Source organism: Drosophila takahashii, chromosome 2L (genome assembly GCF_030179915.1).
Source record: "Drosophila takahashii strain IR98-3 E-12201 chromosome 2L, DtakHiC1v2, whole genome shotgun sequence".
NCBI lineage: Eukaryota > Metazoa > Arthropoda > Insecta > Diptera > Drosophilidae > Drosophila > Drosophila takahashii.
Genome location: NC_091678.1, coordinates 25,888,957 through 25,904,907, shown reverse-complemented (window position 1 = coordinate 25,904,907; position 15,951 = coordinate 25,888,957). Strand labels below are relative to the sequence as shown.

At 38.3% G+C, this 15,951-nt stretch overlaps 3 protein-coding genes across 5 annotated transcripts in view; 2 read left to right on the top strand and 1 right to left on the bottom strand.

Annotated features, from left to right (window-relative positions):
- The first annotated feature begins 1,517 nt into the window (after nt 1-1,517).
- On the top strand, nt 1,518-2,619 carry LOC138911865 (uncharacterized). 2 transcript variants are annotated; one of them, XR_011417500.1, is made up of 3 exons: nt 1,518-1,717; nt 1,858-1,934; nt 2,091-2,619. XR_011417500.1 is itself a non-coding variant. In XM_070211444.1 (3 exons), the coding sequence occupies exons 1-3, from the start codon at nt 1,558-1,560 to the stop codon at nt 2,199-2,201; spliced, it is 312 nt and encodes a 103-aa protein (XP_070067545.1). In that variant the 5' UTR covers nt 1,526-1,557; the 3' UTR covers nt 2,202-2,619. The 2 variants fall into 2 exon arrangements, 1 of the variants encoding a protein (XP_070067545.1); XM_070211444.1 differs by having other exon boundaries at nt 1,526-1,578; nt 1,755-1,934.
- A 1,530-nt stretch (nt 2,620-4,149) lies between these two features.
- Nucleotides 4,150-15,951, top strand: part of LOC108060524 (uncharacterized) — a 34,709-nt gene continuing 22,907 nt past the window's right edge. Inside the window, exon 1 of the mRNA XM_017146242.3 lies at nt 4,150-4,544. The gene's annotated coding sequence lies outside the window, so the exon portion shown is untranslated. The remainder of the gene's footprint in view (nt 4,545-15,951) is intronic.
- LOC108060526 (protein CIMAP1D) lies at nt 15,342-15,901 on the bottom strand. 2 transcript variants are annotated; one of them, XM_017146243.3, is made up of 2 exons: nt 15,743-15,901; nt 15,342-15,684 (listed from the first exon to the last, which is right to left on the bottom strand). In XM_017146243.3, the coding sequence occupies exons 1-2, from the start codon at nt 15,756-15,758 to the stop codon at nt 15,461-15,463; spliced, it is 240 nt and encodes a 79-aa protein (XP_017001732.2). In that variant the 5' UTR covers nt 15,759-15,901; the 3' UTR covers nt 15,342-15,460. The 2 variants fall into 2 exon arrangements, with proteins under 2 accessions (XP_017001732.2, XP_070072062.1); XM_070215961.1 differs by having other exon boundaries at nt 15,342-15,678; nt 15,743-15,898.

The following is a 15,951-nucleotide window of genomic DNA, read 5'->3' as shown; positions in this document are numbered from 1 at the left end:
TGTGCAGAAAATGCAATTTATAAAATAAATACTCACTTCCTTCGGCCTGTATTTTTTCAGACTTCCTTTTCCGCGATTGGTTCTGCTCTATAAAAGGGAATAATACCAGCTTGACAATGCCAGACTCGAAACTAGGCGAATCATATACATTTACCTTCCGTAATTTGCATTATTCATAAAATGAAAAACCAGCATAACAGTGGTTCATAGTGATAGTAAAACGAATTTAGCAATGGAAAACCAATTTCTATTATTGTTTATTAGAAAAAAGGTTAAAGCAGCCTACACATAAAAAAATGTGATAGGTAAAATTTACCTTTACGGATAGTTACTTAACTATAAAAAGGTAGCGCTATTTGTGTGTATTTTTGTTGTGAGAGTAACTATTTGAGTGGTAAAATTGACAATTCTGTGGTTAAGGACAGTTTTGCAATTATATTGGTTATATTTACCAATCGACTTTGTGTGTACGCTTCAAATATTGTATTTCAAATACTCTTAATTTAAATAAAATAAAATTTCACAAGTAAATTTTTGAAGATAAATACTTTAAAACAGAACATCCAATATTGTGAAGTATTTTCTAGATAAGTTCCAATTAAGTTGAAGGAAAAAATGATTAAACCCATTTATATTTTCATTTATTATAGTGACTTGTTATCTCAAACCCCTGTGCATCTACATAGATCTGTGCGCCAACATTCCGGTGGCTGTCTGCGGTTTCAAAGCGTTAACAGATTTGTACCTTGTGCGAAATTCTAAACATCTACATCCCAACTTCCACCAAAGGGGCTCACCGCTATACCACCAACGCGACTAGGTGGAGTATCTGATTTCAATGCTGAAATTGAATTGTGAGCGCTGCTTGGCTTCTGTTTGATTTCTTCTTGTTTGTGTGCACATATAGTATATGGCGTATGCTCGCCGTTTGCAGGGTGCACGGCTATTTGCCTTTTATCTGACCATATGGCCGAAAGTTATCCATATTTCAGTTTATATTTACCTACATTTGTTTATACACAAAAAATGCGCAATATCTACAGGTTGGGATAGTGCAAAACTTCGACATACTGGTGTTCTTCATAAATATCTCTGCATAATTAAACAAATTTTAATAAAATGCGTTTTGTTAAACTTTGTTAGCATTATTTTTTGTTTTATTAAACCTAGCTTTTAAATTACTATTAAAAAAATTTTTTAAATTTAATTAATTTAATTTCCCAAAATAGTTGATGCAACATATTATTTTACAATTCCAAAGACATTTTTTGAAATAATTATAATTAAAGAAGAACCAGCTTAGTCGAGACTCACGTACGTATTGTTTCATTTAGAATTGCGTTTTTTGTTTCTTTTTTTAACGGAAATTTCTACTGCAGTGAGTAGTCGCGGTTTGACTTCTGATTGACATTTTTCCCGTTTTTTTTTAAGATAGAGCACGCGTATCTCTTTCAATCAACTCAGCCTCCTCTCATATTTCAGGTTTTGACATATGTCAATGGCAGAAACACAGGAAACTGAAAGATATTGCTTAGGAAATTGAAATCAAAAGGTTTAATGGACAAGCTTTGCCGAAAAGTAACTATTAAAACCATCAAGTTTTAATTCGTTCTAAAATTCGAGTTTACATGGTCCCTATCTGAATTACTTTGTTTTACATTTTTCACTTTGACAATATGCATTTATAAATTAGTAAACTTAATACATTGTATTAAAGGTACGTGTTTTTTTTACCATTACTTGTTTTTTGTCAGACAGATGCAAATAAAATCGATTTCCACATTTCACTGACCTTTTGCTTTCTTGCATTATCGACACCCGATTATACTTATGCCGATTCGGTGGAAATTGATAAAGTCGCGTGGCTAAAAAATATATTACTGCTGTTCTCGACGGTTTCTGTTGAAATCGGTACGAATGACTCGGCTGGCAAGGTAAGTGGACATGCTGACCGCGCATAAAGACACTTAAATTTGCTTTTACCAACCGAAATGCGATTGTAAAACTCTGCAGAAATGGTAATCGTAAACTGATGTCAATGGCTTATTGGGATTTTTCGACCCGTAAATAAAATCACCTGATCTTTTTAGCCAGAACATGACTCAGCAGCCAAGGGACTTGGGTTAATTGTGCGGGATAAGCCCCGATTAACAAATGGAATGCAGTTCTTTCGACGGCACGCGCCTTCCCTTGCCAAGTGACCAAAATCTTCGGCTATTAACCGGCTTTAGCTCCGCTTTAGAGACACTCCAGCCCATGGATACACTCTCGATTCCAAATTAATCAACCGACTTTCAGCGGGCAACCTCAGACGGCCACAACAACAACCGTTTAGATGCCCCGGGTCCCACCAACATTCCTGACATAATTTCGTGTGTGAGTAAGCAAACGAGTTCGGGAAAAATTAGACGTCATCAGGCAGCCTCAGTTGCCGCTAGCAACAGAAGGTGGGACTCACAAAAAGTTGTCTGTAAAATCCACAAAGGTGCAAAGTCGAAGGCCAGCGGGGAAATTGGAATTTTTAATATTCACAGGACTCAGCTCACTTGAAGAATGCCAAAGGCGAATGCCAGATTTTGAATTGGCCAACAACCAGAATATTTAGTAGGGGGTAGCATAATAAATAAATAAACTCGGAGAAATCCAGAAAGACAATTTTTTATTAGTCATTCAAAATAAGGAGAATCTATTGGAATTAAAAACAAGAGAGAACGCTATAGTCGGGTTGTTGTCCCGACTATCTAATACCCGTCACTCAGCTAAAGGGAGTGCGAACGCTGTGTCGGGTTGGTGTCCCGACTAATAATCGTAACTCAGCTAAAGGGAGTGCGAGGGAGATAGATATATAATTTTTGATTGCGTATAACTTTTTAATGAATGGTCCGATTTGAAAAATGTCTTTTACATTTCGATAGGTATGAATATACACAACAAAATTGCATTTATACTTCTCGGAAATCTTTAAAGATGTGGGCGCAGGACCCATTTTAAAATCGTTAGTGGGCGATTGTGGGCGTTAGAGGGGGCGTGGCGCTCGGCTAAAATAAACTTGCGCTGCGTAGGAAGCCCAAGAATATGTGTGGGAAATCTCAACCTTCTAGCTTTTGTAGTTTCTGAGATCTCAGCGTTCATACAGACGGACAGACGGACAGACAGACAGACAGACAGACAGACAGACAGACAGACGGACAGACGGACATGGCTAGATCGACTCGGCTAGTGACCCTGATCAAGAATATATATACTTTATGGGGTCGGAAACGCTTCCTTCTAGCTGTTACATACTTTTGCACGAATTTAGTATACCCTTTTACTCTACGAGTAACGGGTATAAATACTTCCCCGCGGAAGCAACATGTGCGAACAACAAAGTAAATTTTTGCCGGCGTGCAAGTTTTGCCTTCGATCTTGGGTTGGAAAGTTCGTTTCGAACTTAAATCAGCGCCGACGTCGCCTGCTCAAGCACAGTGTGAAGGTTTTTAGCGCAGAAATAGCTAAATTTTTATTTTCTTTTATTTATAAGAAATAACTATATATTAATGATAATATAAACATTATCTTCCCAAGTATTTTTTTTCAAATTACAAGATGACTAATTTTTTTATTCGGCTAAAAAAATCCTTAAACTGAAATCGAAAATTTACATAAAACCTACTCAAAAATATAATTGGTTTATTTTCTTAGATTTGTTATTAAGCAGCTCAAATATTTTAGTAAAAATGTTAAAAAGTGAAAATTAAAATTATTTTAATAACAGAAGTAACTCTTTTTATAATATTTCATAATTTTTTATTCAATATATACATATATTCTATATATATATATATCCGTCAAAATAATCAGCTATAATTATGTTTGTACTAATATACCTATTAGCAAGTAAACCTAAACGTATCATTTTTTGTAATTAAAAATCAATTGTAATCCCCAAAACCAGCTGGAAAAAAGTCGATCCGACATCGCAGCTCAAGCCTAACATTGCGACTTGAACTTGCCGCCGTTCGAAGCCGCGGCTTGCATTTAGGGGTGGGGCGGAACGGGCCGGGACGGGTGTGTGTGCGAGCGAGCTTGGTTACCGCCGACGGCTGCAACAACAAAAGGCAAACATCGCAGCTCTGATGTCGATTTTTTTGTCGGACCGCGCTTCGTTTATTTTAGTTAGTAACGAGATTTCAAGCGCTCAACGTTGACGTCGCGGTTGAAAATCGGCTAAAGGCCCGACCAGCAAAAGCTCCGATACAGTGCGTATTCCCTATGCCGAACAACTCGCCAGCGAGTGTGTGACTGTGTGCGGGCGCAGACATGAAGTGAATAAGAAATTGGAAAAGCACTAAAACATAACATATATGTAAAATATACCTATATATAAAAAAACGCAAAAGAAAACGCAAGAAACGTGGGTAAGGCCAAAAGCGAGGCAAAAACCGAAAAAAAGCAACAGCAATAGCAACAACAGCGGCTCAACGATAATCAGAAAATATTTCTTTAAGCCTATCGCGCGCCTCAAATCGAAAAAGCGCGAAATATTTATTTCGGCCCCAAACGTAAGTGTCTGCATGTGCAAGTCGATACGAACCACAGCTATAGCCATATAACTATATATATCCGAGTGTTAAGCACAACAAACTAGGGGACACTTGTAATAAATTGCAGTAACAACAAAACTAACACAAAAGTTGTTGATTGTCGGTTGCCAAGAGTGAAATTATTGAACAAGAAATTTGTTTTTGTTCAGGAGGGTTAGCTTGGTGATTTTTAGTCCAGCGAAGCGGGGGAAAATGCGCCAAAATATTTATAGGCCGTAAATATTCGCCCAATCAAGAAAATGTATATAATATGGGTAGTTCAGGATTTCACGCTTAGATCAGAACACTTTTAATTCTTTTTGTTCTAGTTAAATCATAGTTTAAAAACAAAAACACAACAAAAAATAATTTAAATATTTCTCAAAAGCAAATATTAAATATCGTACAGTTTCTATGCTTGGGCTATTTAATTTACAATTTTTAAATGCAAGAGATAACATTAATATTATTACTTTCGATAACAAATTATTCAAAAACTATGAAAATTTCCAACTTGAATTTCCTGTATTCAAAAATATTTTGATACAAATATTAACTCAGTATAATACGAAAGTATTGCAGACAATGCCTTTAGCTCAAACCAAAAACTGAAGCAAAAAACTTTAAAGGATCAGTAAGCTGCTGAACGAAACAGATTTTCAGTTGATAATAGTTAAATTTATTTCAGTAGTAAAAATCTCGAGCTGATGCTGATCGTTCGTTGAAATACTCGAAATATGTTTATCCACATTTCCTTTGAAATCTGCGTAGCTGTCCGAACAAAACTTCTGGTTAATTTGCAATAAGTGAAGGATTAGAGATTGTTTTGTTTCGTAAACATACAACATACAGACGTAGTTCAGTTACCTGCTCGATACCCCTGGCAAACAATCGAAACGCTCCTCAACTATGTATTATTACGTTTTGCTCTTTATTTCTGTGTACTTTTTAGCGTTCACAATTTGTTTGCATTTTGACTGGCAGTGACTAAGTGCTGATTTTTACGATTACAGGTGTTTGAAATGTATTCCGAATTTATGAGACTCCGCTACTATTATGGCCGTTGCCGTTTCCATTACCTTTTGATGTGTGGGGCAGATGAAATAAAGCCATTCGGCAGCAGCCCAGACCTTACAAGGTTCATTGCTACTTTGCCACTTGTCACTATTTTCCCCTGCTTCCCCGCCCGTCGCCACTGTCTGCCGTTTGGCTGTTTCATGTAGGCTTGCTGTATAGATAATAAACATTAAGCTTAATGGCATTGTCGCTGGGCTATCCAGCTACATGCTGCGATACAACAAACAAAAAAAAAGACAAGTAAATCAACAATAAACAAATGGCAAGCCACGCGTGTCTGCCTTTTAGCCGTGGCTTGTGAACTTTTCTTGTAGGTTTTTTCTCCTTTTTGACAGCTTCTATAGCGTGTTAATTCAGCCAGCATTGTATTGAAATCTTGTTCCTCAATTTTTGGCACATTCATTTGTCGGCTTCTGGGGATTCTTTGCAAATTAAGCAGCGCTTCTTGCCGATTATAGAATTTTCGCAGCTTGTTGTCGGTCGGTCAGGCGCCCCAGAGCCAGTCGTAAATAAATTTGTTTATTATGACCGCAATTAGTTGATTTAAATTATTAACTTTGGCTCACTAATGCGCCTAGGTTCAAGGTTAAGGATGGCCATTTAAATGAGTTGTGTGCTGTTGAAGTAGGTACGTACAAATAAATATAAATCAGTCATCTAAATGTATGCGAAATCTTTTGTCCGACCGCGTAGAGCGAAGAGTATTAATATAGAATAATTTCTGTTACGTGAGATTAAGCAATATGCTCTGACAATGTCGCGTGTTTAAGATAGCTCAACGCTGTTTTTATTTTATTTTTACCTGACTATATATCTTTCACGTGCGCAAAAGCACCTAGCAAAGTTCTCAGTAGTAGGAGACGTCTAGGTACCCAGCGATCTTCGAGTGGGACTTGAAATGAGGTGACAATATACACAATTCTATAGGATGCGGAAGAAGGATATGTTTATCTTTAATATATCCGTTACTTGTAGAGGAAAAAAGCGCTTCCGATTCTATCTGTCTGTCCGTACTAACGCTGAGATCTCGGAAACTACAAAAGCTAGAAAGTTGGAACTAACCACATGTTATTTTGGGCTTCCTACACACAAAAAAAAATTTGCTTGGTAAAATTGACCAAAAAAGATAGTTACGTAACTATTAAAATAGTTACGTGTATTTTGTTTTTGCTTTGGGTTTGTGTCTTTGCTAATTGTGTGTATTTTGTTGTTGTGAAATGACTATTTACTTAGTAGATGGGGCCTGTTTGACAATTATTACAGTTGATTTTACCAAGTTTTTTTTTGTGTGTACAATCGCCCTAAACGTCGTGTGTCTGGCGTCCACATCTTTAAAGATTTCGAAAAGGTCTAAATGCCATATTTTTGTGCCTATTAATACCTATCGAAACGTAGAAAAAAAATTTTCAAATTGGACCATTCAATAAAAAGTTATGAGCGAATAATAAGATTCAAGCAGTGCAAGCAGTCGCTTTACTGTCGCACATTGCTTATTTTTATTGTTCCCTTCGATCTAAGACACCCACAGACACAAATGCTTATTCTTTACAGAACAGCTGTAACATAAAATTTTCTGGTATATTGGCGTTACCTCTTTAGATATTGCCACTTCATTCATAGGCAAATTCCAAACAGCAGGCATTCCAAACAAATCAAACGCAGTGCAAAAATGGCTTGCAAAACGGTGAAGACAAGGCGACGACGAAAGCGGAGCCCACAAAGAAGTCGCAAAATGCAAAAAATCATTTAACGCATTTTAACAACGCTCATTACCGATTTGAAGCAGGGGGCACTTGAACCTCGCCCACAGCCCCGCCCCTCGCCCACAAAATCGGCACGTGGACCCATTTAAAGTAGTGCAGACAGACCATAAAAAAACAAAATCCAACGCCGACAAACTCGCACATATCTTCAATATAGCCACAAATATTTGTGAATTTTTATGAATGAAACGCAAAATGTGTTGAATTTGAATTGCTGTTGGCTTGGTCGTCTTCCAACTTTTTGCACACATTGCGTGGCATATCAGCAGATACCTGGCTTGCATGGCTAAATAATGAACACTTTTGAAGACTTAAACCTCTTACGTACAAAGGCTTTAAGTGGCTTATAGCCCGCATATCTATGAAAAGAGCCAGAAAAAAGTAATAGATTTACCGAGTCGGGGTACTACCCCCACATATAATTTACGTTTAATTGCTCATCTCGTAAAAAGTGAAAACATAAATATATTAAAAGCATTTAAGCCTTATAAATAAATAAGCCAAAATGGATTTACTCTCGGAATTTTTCGCTCACTAAATATTAAATCAATTAATTTGTTGCATATTGGTTACCAGGAAACGAATTTATATTTATTTTTTTCTACGTCGCATATGGCTTTGAAAAATACCCATTTGCCTGATTCGCCCGTACATTAAATGTATTTGCTCAAAACCAATAAGAGTAAAATATACATTTTTTACTGACCAACTCGCAGTCACTCTGCCAACTGTTGGCCCCAAAGTAAAATAAATAAATAAAAAAAACTTTTAATGATAGGAAAATAAACAGCGACATTGATGGCGCCCGAAAATCATCGATCTGTATGTCCCCAGACAAATGAAATGTATTTTATTGTTTGCTTACCTTATTAAAAGTTCATCAGTTTACATTAAAGACTGCAATCGAACCCTGCAATGAATGTCGTTTATATTTTGAAACATATTGCCACTCGACAAGGTAAACAGTAGAAATACCTGTGAGTCTTTTTGCCAAGTTTGTTCGAGATGACTTAACCAGCACCATCCAATTTCCGGTCACAACTTTATGTGTTTTTTAGCTGACTCATCTTAAATATTTTTTAAGAGAGTCGGGAGGAAAAACCTTCGAAAAGATGCAAAAATTCTGCAGAAGAGCGTTTACAAGATTTATTCAGTTTCGGTTGAAATTCATGAATACACAAATGCACGGGGTCCACATGAACTCAACGATAAAAATTTCACAAGTGACTTGAACCGGGCTTTGTTTATACTTTTGGGCGAAACCTGTTTCCATATTTCTGATTTCTGCCCAAGACAAAATCATAACAAAAACATCAACATTTCATCGGTAAGAAGATGGGCATGCATATTATTTTTGGAAATTTGTCAGCTTAGATCATTTCGATATTGAACATCTCGCCCTGACCAAAGTGATTCTGGCCGAAATGCGCATCTAATTACACGCGACTGTGGCGCCATTTGGCCAGCATTGAAAATGCCACAAAAATAATTCAATAAAGGCGCACGGCAACCTTCGTACGTGTAGTTTTAATTAATTTGCTTTCAGAAACACAAATATTGAAAATCGCCCTGGCGCCCTCAACAATTCCGAAGTGTGTGTAAAAATTATTTCGCATGTGGCGGCCTCATTTTGAAATGATATTGAATATCGATCGGACGGGCTGTGTTTGTCCAGCCCCATTTTGACTCATCCGCATTTAGTTTCGGGTTTTTCTGGCCTATACTATTTATTGCGGGCATTAATCACCTGCGCTATAAAGCCGCAAATAATACCTTTCCGTCTGGGGAGACTTGTTTCGTCTTGACTTTATGAGGGTTTCCGTTGTGCTGAGCATATTCGGTCAATTTATGAATTCCCATTAAGCTAAATGTTCAATTAGCGCTAAGGCGTGATATTTTGGTTAATCAATGTCAGTTGAGGATATAAAATATATTTAGCGATTATCTGCTTTGTTTCCTGCCAGGTGTAAGGGAAACTAAATACAAAAATGAATCGGCAATAAGAAATGGTTTGGAATTTTCAAAATAAAATTTTATTTTTTCTTATGAAAGCTTGAAAAGTAGTTCAACCAAAAGGAGACATTTAAACAACAAACAAATTAATCAACTATTCGCATAGCCCCAATTCGTTCTTGCAAGTAAAAAGTTCCCTTCGCTTGGTATCGAATGTTCGGGGCATTCTTTTGACAATCATTACTTGCAGTAAAGTTCCCCTGAAGAAACTTTGGGCCAAGTAAATTCCCTGCATTACAAGTTGTTGATTTTCGGTGTTTTTTCCTCTGTTTTTGTTGCCATAGTATCCACATGTAGGCAAAGTGCCACAAAGCTGTTGTAAGTATCTGGTGAATACAAAATTTATAACAGGGAGCAGGAAAACTTTCCAGCAGGCCCAAAGCCAGACATCCTTCACCTTATCGCTACCCGTTCCCGAATTGTAGTTATAGCAAAACAAGCGTAAACAAAAACCTTTCCCGGGGGACAGGGGTATATATATTCATGCACAATTTGCATTTTGAGGCAGCGACTACTTTACATCACATTTTTGTGTCAAATCAGCGCAAAATTGAAGGCGTTTAGACAGCCCGCCCCGAACGGCAGAAGTGAACGACCCACGGATTCCGCTGGTACATGTAAACCAAATTGGGCAGCCTTCTTGGCCTTACCTCTTGCCAACTTGCCGTCGCCATTAGAGCCCCAGAAAGCCGAGTTGCGGCTAGTCGCAAAATGCAGAGCAAACATTTTAAACAAAATGCCAAGAACGAAACGTGGCGCTGACACAAACATGGATGGATGGAGTCATTGTCTTCAGATAAAGGGTCGAGTCGAGTAAATGGTGAAGTTGCGACAGGAACTTTAACCAGCTATTAAACTGTTAAAGTATTCTTTATTGGTTTGAAGATTTTATAAATATTTAAGGCCTTTTGGTCTACAGTTACTTAGTGCAGGAAAAATTAATATGAATTACTTTAAAAATATTATAATAGAATAGAATTATTGTAATTGTTTTATAATTTTATTGGTAGTTTAAACAAATATTTCTGGACTTGAAATAATTAAATATTTAGATTGAGAAGTTGAGGCTATAAATATTGAAATAATCTTAACATCTTAGAATAATATTTTTTAATAGATGTTGTTGTTAACTGTTAGACTTACAAATCTTTCAAAATGATAATTTCTAAATTACATTTCTTGAACAAAATATTTATAATCATAAGAAAACCACAACAACTAAGATTAGCCTTTTCGTTCTCACATAGTTTTGTCTATTTCCACCCATGCTGTGAAATGAACTTTATCGATTTCGAGCGCTGTGTGCATCCACCCATCAAAGAATTATTCAGGAAATATCCTCCATCCGACGGGCAGTTGCTTTTGGGCTGTCAAAATGAAAATTCGCATACGGAAACCACAATAATTGCTGCCATAACACTTGCTCTGACGTCGATGACAGGCCGGCAGCAACAACTACAAAGTTTCTCGTTTCATTGGCATTGGGTCGGTTGATTTTTGTTTTGGGTTTTTTGGTTTTTTAGTTATTGGCCGCTTTACAACTTCCAGTGCACATTTTTGTGGCTTGGTCATCAACTCGTTTTCGTTTTCGGCGTGGCAACAAGTCGAGAGGAAGCGGCTCCAAAAAAAACAAAACAGCGCAATGCAAAAGTATCTGAAAACTTAAATCTGTGTATCTGTGCCGTGGCCCACATTTTTGCCGGCTTTAATTGAATTCCCACGAAATACCATTTCACCCCAAGTTCAAGTTGAAGCCGTCATAAAAAGCCGACGGAAAATGCCGCCCAAATTAGATAAACATGTAAATGATTATTGACACAAAAAGGTTGCTCCGAAGGCATGAATAAATTCAGAATGTGTAATGTGCATATGAATAATAAGAAAAGGACACAACTGGCGATACAAATTGACGTTTTATTTGCCTTTCACCTGATGACAGACGACAGCAGGCAGACAGTCGAGAAGGGACCGGGACCCCAAAACCCGAAGCAGGAGTCGGCCAGACGAGGCCGAGGCCCAAGAACCCAGAAACCTCAACGCATAATGAAGTAATTGGCTGAATTTGTCTTTGACCAACAACGAAAGTTGTCGAGATGCGGCTTTAAGATAGAAATGTATCTGAATCTGACTCTGTTGGCGGAACAAGAATGGGATGGCTACTCCATCGAAGATACATTAAAAGTTCGCTCTCCCTCGCTTTGACTTTCAAAATGTGAATGCACTTTTGTCGAACGTGACAGGTTTTTGTTGCTCCACTTTTGTTTTCTTGTCTTGGTTTCGGATTTTTTGCTGAGCAGCAGGAAGAAGTCGAACGCTTTGGGTTTATTGACTTTTTGACTCACATTAAATGAGTCTTAAATTCTTGAAAAGTTTTAATGCGTTAGCTTAGTTTGGGCTGACCGACGAAGACTTACTGCAGCTTAATGGGGATCATTTCCGATGAGCAAAGTTAAGGTGACCGTTTAAAGTTATTCCCCAAAAACAGAGTAAAGCGAATATTGCGAAAATTAATTCCATAATCGGGTGATTCTCGACGTTTCCAGAAAAAAAACAATTGGGTCACCCATACGAAGTGCGAACCTTGTTATATTAATGGTTTTATTTGTTGTGATTAGTTCGCCATAGACTCTCAATTTTCCCCAATTTTAGCAGGCACATTTAATAAGCGAAAATTATTTTTTAGCAATCACTTAAACAAGTCACGTGCGTGGAACAGGGTCGATTATGGTTAATCAAGGGGAGGTTAGGCTAGAGCCAACAACTCAATTCAGTACTATCAATTAAAATCGGAAATAGAATAAATAAAGCTAAATGCGTGTGAGGTCAGCTCGATGCTCCGACTTCCTATAGCCCTGTAATGACCCTTCAATCAACGTGCCTGTGTTTGTCAGATGGATGAAAATCAATTGCCGGGGGCTGTCAAATTAACATTATCTTTTGTTACGAATACGTTTTGTTTTGCTAAAAGTGTTCCATTGATTGCCTGAATTGCTAATGACAGTTAGCAGAAAAGGGGAAGTCGTGCATGGTTTTCCTCTTTCTACGAAATTCATCACATAATATTCAACCCTCTTCTTGGTACCTAAAAGATTGTGATTCAAAGGTCCTGAAGAATAGCTTTAATCTAGTTCAAAGCAAATGTTGTGAAGCTTAAAAAAGGATTTATTTCCAAAGTATATTGAATTAATGTAATTCTACATTTTTTCATTGAAGACTGGCTTTTTTTAGAATTTCATAGGCAGCATTTCAGCAGTGGCCACACCCCCCAGCATTTAAATGCAATTAAGTTCTATGCCCATTTACAATTATCCACTCCGATCATGTGGGCCTGCAAACCTAACTGGCAATTATTCATGCAACTGGCCAGACAGGCTGAGATCGTGCTAAAAATAAAGAAGAATGCATTGTACGCTCAAAGCCTGTCAGCCACTTAAGGGCAATCTTCGCTTATTATGGGAATAATAGAGACCGGACCTGGGATCTAACATACTGAACGAGTCAGGAATAGAATAGAGCTGGCGAAAGCGTCGCATGTGCTCCACTAAAAATAGACGCAGCCATACTCCAACCGGGCTGATGGAGATGATGGCCCATAAACGCGGAGCAGCCAGCCACGGAGCTGGATGCCAAGCTGCTGATTGACATAAAAGAGCAAGTGGAGTTGTTAAAAAAATAAAAAATAAAACCAAGAGTAGTCCGTGCAAACTGGCAGCAGTTATACCCAAGAAGATGAATCAACATTCCGAGCGGTCAACGTACCACGTTCAGGAATGGCACGCCATCGAGGATGCAGCTTCTGCTGCTTCTGCAGATGATGATGGCACTGCTGATGGGCGGGTGAAGATGATGATGGCAACCTACGGCCACGGCTTCATAAAGACAAAGACATCCAGCCAATGGGCAATGCATCGAAAGAGACTGCTTAAACCAACCAAAAACTAAACCAGTCGTCAGGCGAAGATTAGATGCACTGGAGAGGTGGTCTGTTGATTGGAACTGTGAGAAAACATTCAAGGAGATTGGCTTGACATATTTAATTAGGAGATGCACAATTAAGCTTCGAAAATGTATAAGCTTATGAGGTTTTAAGACTGAAAATGTTATAGGTTATATTAAAATAATTTTCAAATGTTTCTACAATTTTATTTCCGCTAAATGTTTCAAATGCAAGGATGATAATAATATAGAGGCAGAAATTGGGGCAAATGGTTTCTTATCTTGTCTTTATGGCTTAACTATATCATTTGGTAATAGTCTATTTACTCAATTTAATTTTCTAGTTTCTTTTCAAATATTAGAGTTAAAATAAAATATTTCAACATTTAAAGAGATCCCTTCTAAGAAAAGATGAGAACGTTTTTCAATAATATTTCAATTGCTCAAGAAATCCAGGCCATCAGCCACAAGACCTTTGATAAAGGGTATAATACGAAAACTGAGTAGAATCGTTGGCAGGCAAAAATGAGATGCCAGAACGTAACATTAAAATAAACGCGCAGAGATAAATCTTCGGTTGGAAAAGTGGAACGGGGGCAGAGCTCCCAAGTTCCCAAGTTCCTGAGCTCCCGGGCACCCAGTCCCCCCTACATTTATCCCCTCTCATCCTCATCCGCGTCCTGGAGCAGCGAAAATGCAATCAAATGGGGGCTCCTGTCGGTGTGGCTGCGTCTGTGTCTGTGCCAGTGCGAATACGTGATGTCCAAGCGGCGGTCAGTTGGGGCATCTGCAAAATGCACGCACAACATCGCACATCCGTGAAATTCCAGAGTCGCCGCTGCTTGTGCCATGCATTTACGTTGACGTTGCAATTACAACTGGGCTGGCAGCCAGATGGGAGGGGTCAGTTAGTCCAAAGCCCTTTCCTTTCTTTGGCTTTCTGTTGGCCATTCCCACGACCAAGTCCAGTACACGGTGAGAAAAGCGGATTGCTTTCGAATGGGTAATACCAGCAGACAAAATAAATAAGATCAATATTAATTTGACAATATCAGTCTATTTTAAACACTAATAACAATTTTTTAACCCATAAGCCATTTAATATTTTTAATATCGAGAGTTTTTGGTATAAAATGGGAAAATACAGAAGTAAACTAACTTAAAGGTTTTATCAGCTGAAAGATCACGAATCATGTGGTTCCGATCGAAAACCAAAAGTCCAAAAGTTTTTTCTGTTCCCATAAAATAATGGTTTCTGTGTCTGACTTTGACTGGGTCGAGAGTTAAATATGTCTTCGTTGTATAGCTCTAAATATCCCCACATTTATAACCAAAAAAGTGCATATTTTCCTGTGTAGCAGTGCCATCTCAACGCGAGTCATGTCTTCTGTCCGCTGCCTGTTTACTGTGTGATTATTACAGGCAGCGGAGAAAATAACAGGCTTTCGCTTAGATGCCAGAAGCTGCAGCTCCTTTGGCCAGTTCGGTCACTGCAAAGTGAGTTACTTAAGGGCTCGGCCGGCGGCTTCATTACAGTTCCACGTCCTCCAGTCAGGCATTCACAAAGCCCAACAGCTGAAGAGCCCAAGAGCCCTCTTCTAAGCCCTCGACTGGAGTGTCCTGGGCAAAAAGGCTTTTCTGGCCCAACAAGTGGTTGTCGCCGCATTGTGTATCAATACTCGTATCACCGAACAGCGACCACAGGCTGTCATTATTTCCGATTCCCCTGCCTTCCCCGCAGCCGATTTGCATTTTGGTGCATCCATCCCCGGTCGATTTGAATGTGTCATCGAATTAATTGCAGAGTTAAAGGGAAACGACGATTAGTAATCCCTGTTGCCCTGGCAACGGTTTGAATGTAAATTGTGCGTCAATGTCTTGGACATTAATTAAAGCAAATTGGAAGTGCAATGCGGGTAATAAGTCCCCTAAATGGTCGGTTAAACCAGTTTCAATTTAAGAGGATATATTATTATCTAAAGCGTACTTAATGTGGCACTTTCGTAACTATTGTTGATATATTCTAAAACTAATATAATAAGCACACCGATTGATTTATAGGATTCTATTGCCACATGGGCTCACATATATTCCACACAGGCGTCCTTAAGCGAATCGAATAGAATGAGGCTTGGTCCTGGGATTCCTGACCAACATGGAGAACTGGGGGCCCTCCGAATTGCCGTACCGAGTGACCTTATCAACCTTATAGGCAGCTGGCCCAGGACCAGGTTTTTCCTCTCTTCTGCGATCAATTCTTCGGCCGAAGGAGAATTGTGGGCCCTTTTGACCAAAACTACTCGGCAGCATGTAAGCTCCGGGTCCTGGTCCTTAAAGAATATAAAAAAAGGAAAAAGCTAAAAGGAAATAAATTTGTCTTTAACGTACCATTGTTTTTGGGCATTTTCACGAATTATTTTAAACTATCAAAACGATTTTCCCAATTCTTTTTAAAAACACAAAAACATCAGTGGAGTTATACAAATTTTGAAAGCGAAAACTATTATGTTTGCCGAGAGAAGTTGAACAGAAAAATGAACTGAAGCAAAATAAATCTTAAATTTAGTGACAAACAAACTCTCGGAGTCCCTGATTTA